The 11,768-nt window shown below is 31.6% G+C and overlaps 2 protein-coding genes across 2 annotated transcripts; one reads left to right on the forward strand and one right to left on the reverse strand.

Annotated features, from left to right (window-relative positions):
• The first annotated feature begins 16 nt into the window (after positions 1-16).
• Positions 17-7,824, forward strand: S6k (Ribosomal protein S6 kinase). Its single transcript, XM_076396070.1, has 9 exons — positions 17-238; positions 480-520; positions 845-1,109; positions 1,159-1,292; positions 1,350-1,541; positions 1,726-1,816; positions 1,872-2,120; positions 3,521-3,628; positions 3,689-7,824. Exons 1-9 carry the CDS (start codon positions 158-160, stop codon positions 4,034-4,036), a joined length of 1,509 nt encoding a protein of 502 aa, XP_076252185.1. The 5' UTR covers positions 17-157; the 3' UTR covers positions 4,037-7,824.
• Positions 7,825-8,493: 669 nt separating this feature from the next.
• On the reverse strand, positions 8,494-10,358 carry Cox10 (Cytochrome c oxidase assembly factor 10). Its single transcript, XM_076397344.1, has 6 exons — positions 10,140-10,358; positions 9,885-10,074; positions 9,632-9,827; positions 9,341-9,516; positions 8,972-9,286; positions 8,494-8,678 (listed from the first exon to the last, which is right to left on the reverse strand). The coding sequence occupies exons 1-6, from the start codon at positions 10,230-10,232 to the stop codon at positions 8,515-8,517; spliced, it is 1,134 nt and encodes a 377-aa protein (XP_076253459.1). The 5' UTR covers positions 10,233-10,358; the 3' UTR covers positions 8,494-8,514.
• Positions 10,359-11,768: the final 1,410 nt, after the last annotated feature.

Here is an 11,768-nt window from a genome sequence, read left to right on the forward strand (position 1 = left end):
ATTGGCAAGCTGTTATCAACCTAACCTCGTTTTGTGATGTCGTGTTTGCTGTCTATTTCGTAAGATTAAAAATCACGCTTGGTTTTCAAAACATTTTAACGTGAACAGTGCCTGATTATATGTATTAAATGTAAAAGTTGGCCAGATATCAGTTATAATGGCTACTGTATTTGATATTGAGTTGCACGATGTTGAGACAGTAGAATTATCGGATAGTGACGATAATGATATACCTGAGGTAAACATTCCTTTTCTGGGATTTTTTTGTAATATTTGAAAGCATTTTGTTTATTGTTTGTTATTTCATTAGCATGTAGGGAATTATTAGCATAAATATTTGATAGTTTTGTAATGGGTGCTTGCTTTAAAATTTATCCTTGATAACAGATTTCAATGATTTTTAATAATATTATTGATAAAGGAAAAGTAGTTTCGACTTAATTGCGTTGTTTCTCTTGACTTTATTTTTCTTTTTTTAGGGTCAGTATAACGAGAACCCGAACCCCAACGAAGTTATTGAGTAAGTAAAAATATTGTGTTTTCAGTATTTTATATTTAGAAAATGTGATATTTAAATTTTATATAACATGAGATTCATATCTTAAAAAGGTGCTAATGATAATTTGCTCATTATGTAAACAATAGGTATCAATTTGATAATGCATACTTAAATAAAGAAATTTAATTTTTTAAGTGTTATTCTTGTCTGGTTCAATTGTTTGTTTTGTTTTCTGATTGATGGGCCTTTAACAGGGCTTCATAACTCGGCTTCAAAATAAACATTTGTCCAATTGTTTTATAGGGAAAATATTAATTGTTACTCTACATTTTATATATCTTTCAGTTTAACAGATGGGGATTTTGAAACATTGGAATTAACTGAAGCCACTGTTAATCCAACTCAGGAGCGTATGTCTCCCAAGGATTTTGATTTATTAAAAGTTCTTGGTAAAGGTGGTTATGGTAAGGTTTTCCAATGTAGGAAAAGGACAGGAACCGATTCTGGGAAAATTTTTGCTATGAAAGTTCTTAGGAAAGCCTCGATAGTTAGAAATCAAAAGGATGTATCCCATACTAAAGCAGAAAGAAATATTTTAGAAAGCGTTAGGGTAAGTATGTGGTAAAATTAATGTTTTTTAGTAAATGTAATGTTTTTAGCATCCATTTATAGTCCAATTGAATTATGCTTTTCAAACTGGGGGAAAATTATATTTAGTGTTAGAATATTTAAATGGCGGTGAACTTTTTACACACTTAGAGAATGAAGGCATTTTTATGGAAGACTGTTCAGCGTAAGTATATTGATTAGAGTTCACTCTGTGTATACATTTAGAATTTTTCTTCCTCAGATTTTATCTAGCTGAAATTATATTAGCCCTAGAACATTTACATAGCTTAGGTATTATTTATCGTGATCTGAAACCAGAAAATATTCTGTTAGATCATGAAGGACATGTAAAGCTCACCGATTTCGGTCTTTCAAAGGAACACATTCAAGACAATACTAGGACATTAACTTTTTGTGGTACTATTGAATATATGTAAGTATATAAGCTGAGTAAGTATTGGTGATAATTTATGGACAGTTTCATGTTGAATTAGTATCAGGAATTGCATCTTATCTTTTTTTTTGATGTATTGAGAAGTATTATATTATAAAAATTAATTCTTAGTTCTAATATTATTACCATTTATTTCTTCTCCATTAATTTTAAATATTTATAGGGCTCCTGAAATTATCCTACGGCAGGGTCATGGGAAAGCCGCTGACTGGTGGTCCTTAGGAGCTCTTTTGTTCGATATGACTACAGGCGCAGTAAGTTCAGCTACTTGTCGTAATTATTTAAGATATGACGAACTATTTCTTGCAGCCTCCCTTCCACGGCGGTAGCCGCAAAGCCACCATAGAACAGATATTAAGAGGCAAGTTATCATTTCCCCAATACATGACCGCTGATATGAAGGATATCCTGAGACGCTTACTCAAAAAGAAGCCTCAAGATCGTTTGGGTGCTCCTCCAGACGATGCGAAGGCGATCAAGAAACACCCGTTCTTCAAGCACATTAATTGGGAGGATGTTTTAAATAAGAGAACAGAACCTCCTTATAAGCCTAGTGTGGTGAGTCAATTTTAATGATCTTTAAAAATTTAGCGTTTTTATGAACGTTTGGGAAGTTATATTTAAATTTGCCTACTCATTTATAAATTCACAGCTCTTACAGTAGTTATTACTTATCGAAAAATTCAATATCGGACAGCAAAAACTTTTCATTTTTGAAACGATTGTCAAAACTTTATAAGGCGACTTTGTCTTCAATTAAAATAGTTGTGGTCTTGAGGAGTAAGTGTACCAACCTCAGAAATTGCAGCATTAGAGTTGATTAACGGAGAGTTATTAGAAATTATAGGGATTGCATTAAATGTTGTGAGGGATATTTGTACAGTATATTCTGTATTTCCTAACATTAGAAGGAAACACTTTTAAATTTTAGTTTAAAAAGTGGCGTCTGGTCTAAATTTAGGTATTTCCAAGTAAAAAAATACTATATATTTGTTTAGTTTAAGGATATTAAAAAATTCATTGAGAAAATAATAAAAAATTCAAATTTTTTCACTCCAGAATTAACATTCTTTGAGGGCCAGTTGAGCAAGTTGTTCTAGATTCTTTTGGAGCATCATATACTTGCAGTTCAAAACACTCAATTAGGATTTCGTTGCATTTGACAGACACTATATGAGGTTCAGATTTAGACTTCCAGCTTTCAAATCTTTAAAAACTCATACATGGAAGGAAAGCAACTTTCATCAAATTAAGGGTAATTAACGACTTAAACAATATCTAATATTCCTAAATAATTGGTGGATTGTGGTTGACAAATGTAAAATTAGGAAAGATTTAGCCTTAAAATGGTGTTTTCATCTATGAGGTCTGAGAGTTTAATTATTTAGTATAATTAGCATGGAGCATCTTTAATTAGGTTTGAATAGATGGCTATACTTTCTTCATTTACGCATCATTTTGCACTTATGGTATTGCTTTGTGCCTTACATCTGTAGATTGAATATAATTTGCTGTCTATATATTTAAACTTAAATTATAGTTAAACAGCCACAATAGTTTGTAGGTTAGAGTTGTTTTATTATATTAACATTGGCGTACGACAACGGTGTCGACCAGTACCAATATAAATCGTACGATTTGGTTACATGTTCGGGTGCATCAGACTTCATTCTGTCTCTTTTTAACTAGAATAATACTAATTAGTAAAATGAGAAAAATGCTCCGAGTTCAAAAGGGATTTTACGTTTTTATAAACTTAATTTGGCAATATGTTAGACGGTGTTGATGTGTGTGTTAGTTTTATTAGAAGGGTTATATCGTACATACCATGTAAGAGTATGTATTACTATCATTTCATTGGATTTTGTAAGAAAGTGGTTTATTAAACCACCCTCGTATAATATCGGAATATGTCGTTCGGTGTACACGTAGTTTAACGTATGGAATTTAATTTTCAGTCGAGCGATGATGATGTCTCCCAGTTCGACCCTAAATTCACCAAACAAACCCCGGTAGATTCTCCAGTCGAATCGTTCTTAAGCGAAAGTGTAAATATGATATTCGAGGTGAGTCACCGTTAGGTCCTAGCGATCCCCAGATTTTTTTATTTCGATTTTTCCTTCCAGGGTTTCACCTACGTAGCGCCGTCGATCTTGGAAGAAATGTACAGGCCGTCAATATCGAAATCGCGATCGCCCCGCAAGCTCGGCTCGTCGTACCGCCACCACCACCCATTCGGCTTCAACCTGCCCTCCATACCCTCCAACTCGGAGCTGCATGGCATCTCCGGCTACCTGGACGCCGGTTGTCCGTTCGAATCGTCGTCGTCCGGCAACGCGGGCGCCTCTGGAGGCCCCTCGAGGGGCGACGGCAACCTCAGGAGCCAGTACGGCATCCCCATACGCAGGGGGAACTACAACAATTGCACGGAGATGATGGAAGTGAGTAGTGGCGGCGGTATACCAAACGTATAGTATGATGGGACTTTTCTTAGTTCAATTTTTTTGTGTACATTATACGAGACGTAATGCGAAATTGGTCCGGTAATTTTATTTCATTTCACTAACCCAAGACGCGACACAAGAACCTGAACCAGGGACCGAGCAGTGGTCATTCCGTGAACCCTGTTCGTTCGGCTATGATCGTGTCGCCTCGCTCATTCATTCCTTATAGCTATATGGTCGTTAGTTTAATCAGTGGGAGAGCTGAGAACGAGACATTGTTTTAGTTGATCCTGAACGTGAAATGGTTCACGTGCTCACTCTATGACGTCACATTTATTGGCCAATATTCGAATGACAATTCAATTTGGTTTTTAAAATTAATTTATTAAAATAAAATCCTATACAAATATAAGTATAGAAAAATGTGTTTGAAAAATCTTTTGTCAGGGGTCAGTACTCCAGGCAATATCAAAATATTCTTCTATAATACCTTCTCTACTGACTTCTCAATTCTGGCAAGACATCATTTTCTTATAAATATCCCTAGCTTCTTGTGACAAATATGCTTGTGAAAAGTAACCAAACTTCTTGATATGACTAGTAGTACTAACTAACTATACACATTATGTATCAAAAGTATTACCTTTTCAGGGAGTTTCTTTTAATGAACACTCTGATTGTTGGTCTAAAAAGTGAAAGATACACATAAAGGTAATATTTATTAGTATTAATTACTCAGTTATACTAATTAACCATTACCTTTTTGGAAGACTTCTTTATATGATGGCATCACATCGAGCATTTGAACAACTTGTAGATTATTTAAATTAGTATTTTCACTACTATCACTTATGTCTTGATAAGAACTAGGTTGACTTTCAGTAAACAAACAATATATACATGTAATAAGCATATAATAGATAGATAAGTACATGTACCTGATAAAAACAATGTTGGATAGGCATTTACCCTAAGACCCATACCTGAAGAAAAGGTAATTCTGAATTTCTCTCAAAATGCCTTGCCTGTGACACACACCATAACGATGATAAATTTGTATTGCGGTTAATTCAGAAAATTTAGTATTATTTACTTGATCAATCCATTTTCCTGAACAGAGCGGAATCATTCTATGGAAAACGACGTCTAATTTCGGTAATAGTTTTACACCCAGGAACATTATATTTCTTACTATAAAGATGCATTGTAATCAATTTTCACGTTGACAATCAATCACACGTTGTGATCGCAGCGCGATCTCTGATTGAACTAAGCAATTTTTCTATGAGGAGGAGTAAAAATCGTTGAGAATATATTTAGAATAATAAAAATATTTCCAAAATCAATAAAATACTCTCAGCGATGTACTACATATGGCGAAAAAGAATGAATCTGCTTGGAAGATACGAGTATATCCGAAGGATAATTCCGATTATACCCGAGCGAACAGTGTGCAGAGAATAAGGATTGCTCTTCGAAGACGTACCCGCGGGATAAACTGATATGGTTCGGGAGGGATTTGCAGTCGAAAAGTTCGCCTGTAATATATTTTTTGGAAACGCGCCTTTTTTCCTTTAACTCTAACGACATCCGCTGAATCTTGAATTGGACTTGCAAATGTTACAATAATAATTCTAAAAATTATATATTTTGATAGAATTTAGGTGGTGTTACATGGTACTTTAACGTAAGTCACCATATCTATAAATAATATAAGAAATATAATGGGATATTTCACTATTTAGTACTTGGGTCATGATTATTCTAACTGGTAAGAGAGTATTTATAACAACAGTTTATATTAATTCTATACTCGTGAGGGGGAGGGGGAGAAAGGTAAAAAAGGCCTAAACACTTTAGCAGTATGTAAAATGAAATAAAATTATCGAGACATCAATACCACATTATACAAGTACTCTGTTACCGTAATTTTTAAATTAATTACCTTCATGCCCGATATTTTTATAATTTACGAAAAGAAACGATTTATGAAAACTTTACATTTGTTGACGTTTTATTTTGGAAACAAAAATCTATATTCGATATGAATTATTACTTGCCCCGCGCTTGAAACTATATAAATACATTTAAATACATACCTTTATATAGACGTCAGTTTTTAAATGAAAGCACGGTTAATCTCAGGAAATTAAATATATTTGTGGGCTTTCAGTTCGAACCTGACGTCCCGTCTGTAGTTATTTTCTGAACATACTGTTATATCGTTTTTAGTGAAATTGTTCTCGTGTCGCTAAGTGATATAATTACACACCGTAAAGATTGTATTGTATTGTAAATTAAAAATTAAAAACACGCATTTTATGACAGTCGGGGTAAATCTGTTTTACCGGTTGACTTACGCGCTGTTTTGATAACCAATAAGAATTAGTTTTTATTTAGGGTTATATTTACAACCATCATTTCGAACTGAAAACTATTGTTATTCCTGTTACGAGTTGACGTTCATAGATCTTCCGATAAATGTAAGTTGAAAATTGTGGTTTACTCTCGATTGTCCCCAACTGTACTTCTCGCAAATGTAGATTTTCTATAGACTGTTTTAAATCAGCATCAGACTTAATTTATTTTCTTAGATAAAATGTGGGCTTCAGTGCTATCTATGATGTCTATTATACGTGCCTAATTTAATATCATATTTATTGGATTGTTTTCATATAACTCACCTTGCACTCGCAGAAAAAGAACTTTTTATATATCCTGAATTTTTGAGTCGTTCACTACTCTTTAGGGCCTCTGTTTACATTTTACTTGTACGATTTATACGCCAAGGCTGATTTCCTAAATTACTCTGACTAGATTTGTACGTAATTTTAGTTGAATTTGTTTTCTGATTGAGGTAATCATTGTTACGCGCATAACTTAAAATTTACTCAAGGTGCGAAAAAACGTGTTCATATTTATGTATTAGATTTAGATATTTAAGAGTGAATTTTTACTATATATATATATACACATTATTAAAACATAAGGGCTATGAATAATTCTATATTAGATATTTTATATTTATTATCTCTCATCGCTGATTAAGCCACTTTACATTGTTGGCCGACCTCCAAAGCTATTTTACGGGGGGTTCCAATTCAATTCATCACTATATATAGTGCAACATTTATTTTGAATTAGTAGAAAGATTTGGAAATATCGCCAATGTGTTTTATGTTCGTGTTAGACTTTTGAAGAGCACTTTTTCTATCCGTTGTGTGATAATTGGAAATTTATTGATATTAATTTTAATTATATGCACACAACATCCATTTTTTTATGGATAAAATATATTTTTGGTCGTGCTATTGGTGGATAAGAGATGCAAGGTTTGTTATTTTTTAGGATTTAATAACAGAAGTGGTACTATTATTTTAAATCTTTCATGTACCTAGACATTATTTTTATTTACTTAGGAATAAGGTAAGAGTTTGAATTAAGAGTTATTTATAGCTTATACGTTTAATGTACATTGTTTGCGCCGCTATCGCGTATTTTTACCATAAATAGTCTTTTATTTTAATGTTGATTATAATCTTTCGTTTGATTTTTCTTTGTTTCGATTGTCGGCATTGTTTCGGTAGAGTTATTACGTGCATAGGATAATGTAGCCAATAAAAAAGAACATGCAATAGCTCTACTGAACGAATTCGAGTTTACAGTGACAAAGGTTATAGAATAGCTAAATAGTGCAATAGGCGTAAAACCTAATAAAGTTTTGATAGGTTTTACACCTACTAATTGCTAAAATTGTAACAATATTTTTTAAAATTAAATTAAGCCACATGTTTGTAACAAAAAAACTTTTAAAAATACCTTTGTTGTTTTATTTTCATGTATATTGCTTTTTATTTCCTCTAGCCTTTTTTCCTGGAACAAGAACTATTTTTTAACTGGGAATTTTTTAATATTTATATAATGTATTAGATTTTTGATGTATTAGTTTTAATCTACATCTTTAACTAATAGCTTAATAGTATTTAGTATCAACTAATTTTAATTAAACTCATGTCAGATTGCAGAGAAATACTTAAAAACGTCAATTTCAATTATTGATTTATTTATTTGATAGGCAGCCAGGTATCCCATTGCATTCTGGGTTAAATTATTATATTAGAAGTCAAACTGACAATTAAAATTTAGAAAATATATATTATTTAGATTATCTATCATTTTTAAGTTGATGCTCATAATTTTATTTCATATTATTGTCTATTTGAATTTAATTAATATCATCTATTACTTATTTTCATATAAAACATATATTTTTATTCAATTTTTTTTAAAGAAGCACATCTTACATTAGATATTCTTAGTACAATCTTAATTTATTGTTACTGTTCTGTTGTAGTTGCATCAATGCACAAGCAAGACAAGTACAGGATAACATCAATAACTTCTTGCCATTTTTTTTTTAATTTGAATAAAAATATTTTTTGCAATTAAGTCAGTCCACAGGTTTCTAACAAAAGATCATTTAAAAATAGTTTCATCGTTTTTATTTCTTATGTGTTTTGTACATTTGTTTCGTTCTTGTTTTCTTCCTCGAACACGAACCATTTCTTTTTGTTTAACAGGAACAATATCATCAAAACCGGCAGATGAATTAAGGAATATCTGAACAGTTTTCTAGATGATGCGCTTGAAGAATCCTTATAAAATTGGTATCCTAAAAAATAATGGTATAATTCTGATTTATTTACTATGTTATTAATAAATTCTTAATTAAATAAAAAAGGATATTTTTACATGCTTTTTTTGGGAACTGACCAAAAAATTAAATGGGTTTTATGATTTATTTACTATTTAGTGAATAAGAATTAGGTTTTGGAGAAGGTGTTAAAGCCTGAGTTAAATTTGTTAGAGTAGAATTTTTTTCCAATCCGTTTTGTCAAAAATTAATTTGAAAACTGTTTAAAAACGTGGATTACTTCTGAACAAAATAACTGTTATTTAACTTACCTAAATAAATAAAATATAAATTTAATGGGGTGCATTCCAACAGGAACCACCAGTTAGTTATATCTAATAAAGGCGCTAGTGTGCTAAAACCTTGAATTGCTATAGTGTGTCTCAAGGCAACACGTCTGCACAGTGCCGGATCAGTTACAGCCATCATCCGATATCCTGCGCGAGAATAATCTGGCCGAAGGTTCCAAGACAGGGCATTAAAATGCGGGAACTGCCAGCTATATAGTAAAGCGGCCATGACATAGGCACCTGGTCCAAGTGAACCAGCACATGCCGCCCATCCCATTAACGGTGGTATAGCACCAACTTAAAACACGTCTTTTATTAACTGTTATATGTACCTAAAATATTGCGTGTTACCTATGGAGCCAACCCAAGTATTTAAAATGCTAACTCTTTTTAATGGTGTATACACAGATGTATAAAGTAATAAATTAGTCAATCCTAGGAAAGCTGTCAGTCCATTTACACCATAATATAATATACTTAATCCACTTAAACTAGCCCCACATGCAAACATAATTGAATGAAGCGGTCTGAAATTAATTTAACATTTGATTCTTCTTAAATATACAAGCTCTTTGAAAATTCATTCATAATTAAAAAAATTAGATTCAAAAACCAAATTACCATTAATTTTAATTAACTCACGTTAGTCTTCCACAAACTAATACTCGGTGTTTTGTTCTGGACATTTGAGCATCAAATGGCACTTCATGGAATTGATTAACAGCATTAGCAGCACCCGATAGTAATGTGGTACCTGCAATGCTCATTGCAAAGGTACTCCACTCGAATGGGGCGGGGGCAACCGCATAGCCTGCCATAGATGTTACAACTACCAAAGCTACAATATGTCATAGCTAATTATTTAGCTATAACACTGATTATTACTGAAAATTACCAGTTAATCTGATTTTGGATAGCTTGAGGTAATGTTGAAATAAATTTGTTCGGTCTGTCGAGGGAGTTGGTCTCCATGCTGGCTCGATTTTTGGTTTATGAGGTAGCTTCGTCAAGCTGATGTCAATGGTAGATTTTTGTTCTGTCTGATTTACATAGGAAACGATTGGCGTAGTAAAATTGATGCGATTCTAAAAGTATTATATAAGTAATATGTACATGTATACATAATTATACAAATCAGTTATTAATTTACTTTAATGGAGAGAAGTTTATTTGGTGACAAAATATAACCTGACGTGATATTATGTCTACATAAGTTAAAATTAAGTTGGATTATTTTTGACATAATTTTGCCTTCACATAATCTATTCTTAAGTTTTTTTTACAACATATTGTAAGCAATTTAAAAGTTTCTAACTTTTAAAAACCCTCTTTAACCTCAGGAGGTTAAGTTTTAATACTTCTTTCGTTACATCATTTTTTTGGCGATGGGTACTATCGAGATAATATATATTCCATATATAAAAGAAGTATATATTTACAATAATATATATTATAATATAATGTAATATTGATATAATAATATTAAGTAATAAAATAATTATATATAATAATACATAGGTGTCCAGAAGCCGCTATGTTAATATACAATATTATTTATTTCTATACAAAATAATAAATCATACATAGATTTATCAATGAACCGAGAGCACTATTTGAAATTAGTAAATAGAAAACTAATGAGTTAGTTCGATACTTAACATAACAATTATTAAACATTCGATAATTGGTTTTTTAATCCTTCTCAACACTAATCTTCTTCTCTTGCCATTTCAAGGACTTCTTACTGGACCTTGGTTAGTAGGGTATATCTATTTCTTCAGGACCGGATTAAGTTCTCGAATGGGATGATTGATCATATATTTTTTAGATTTTTTTTGAGATTGCGATTTCTAAATTAATTTAGTGATAGATGACACAATTTTGTAATTGACATAATACAATATGCGGAACTAGTTATTTAATTGAAAATATTTAGTTCATATTATGTTAGTAAATTAATTTTAAAATATTCTTCTAGATTTAAATATATATTTATAATGAGCCAACGATATTGATCAAGGCGTATTATATTTTAAACCGATACGAGTGAAAAGCATGATTGGATCTCCATCAACTCTAACCGAAAATAAGAGAATGAGTGGCCGTGTCAGGCTCATATTCTTACAGAGAGGAACACAATGGGCTGAAATCGGTATGTAGTCAAGTGCCATCCAGGCTATTGTCATAACGAGCGCGATAAGACAACAGTTAGTTGTTCCGGGGGTGTTCGGTAACACCGACGGTTTTGATTGCGACCAGTGGCGTTGCGTCTTTTTTTCTTTCGTAAATAATTTCGATTAATTTTGTTTATGTTTTGTTCTTATTTATAGCGATATCTCGGGTTTCAAAAATACCGGATTAAATTTATTTAACAAAATTAGTACTTCTATTAGTAATTAGTTGATAATTGTCGAATTGTTGATATAGTTGTCGTTCAGTATTTAAAATTTTCATTTTTTAATATTAACTAGTTCCTTTATTGGATATATTTATTTTTGGGTTCCTTTTTACAATTCAGATTAACAATTTGTTAATGATTATTATCATATAAAAAAATAGTATTTATTATTTTGTCTTTGTAAATTTTGTATTTCTATAAATATTTGTATGTCACTGTCACTATCAGTTAGACACAATTTTGTAGTTCTTCCAATAAAACAGCCAAAGTCAACAGACAATCGAAGATAACATCACTACCGTTTAACATATTGCCAAATTGCTTTAATAAATATGCCTTAGATGTGCCATAATATTAAAATAAATTATATTTTATAATGTT

Source organism: Rhynchophorus ferrugineus, unplaced genomic scaffold (assembly GCF_030347505.1).
Source record: "Rhynchophorus ferrugineus isolate W39M unplaced genomic scaffold, kcgeb_rfMv2 rfM2, whole genome shotgun sequence".
NCBI lineage: Eukaryota > Metazoa > Arthropoda > Insecta > Coleoptera > Curculionidae > Rhynchophorus > Rhynchophorus ferrugineus.

What these genes read in the sequence shown, in the direction of transcription:
- Cox10 (XM_076397344.1), bottom strand. Translation starts at nt 10,232, where the DNA reads ATGTCAAAAATAATCCAACTTAATTTTAACTTATGTAGACATAATATC. An exon ending in ATAAACTTCTCTCCATTAAA is followed by an intron (nt 10,075 to 10,139) that starts GTAAATTAATAA and finishes TAATACTTTTAG; the next exon opens with AATCGCATCAATTTTACTAC. An exon ending in TTAGTTTGTGGAAGACTAAC is followed by an intron (nt 9,517 to 9,631) that starts GTGAGTTAATTA and finishes AATTAATTTCAG; the next exon opens with ACCGCTTCATTCAATTATGT.
- S6k (XM_076396070.1), top strand. Translation starts at nt 158, where the DNA reads ATGGCTACTGTATTTGATATTGAGTTGCACGATGTTGAGACAGTAGAA. An exon ending in ATATTTTAGAAAGCGTTAGG is followed by an intron (nt 1,110 to 1,158) that starts GTAAGTATGTGG and finishes TAATGTTTTTAG; the next exon opens with CATCCATTTATAGTCCAATT. An exon ending in TGTGGTACTATTGAATATAT is followed by an intron (nt 1,542 to 1,725) that starts GTAAGTATATAA and finishes AAATATTTATAG; the next exon opens with GGCTCCTGAAATTATCCTAC.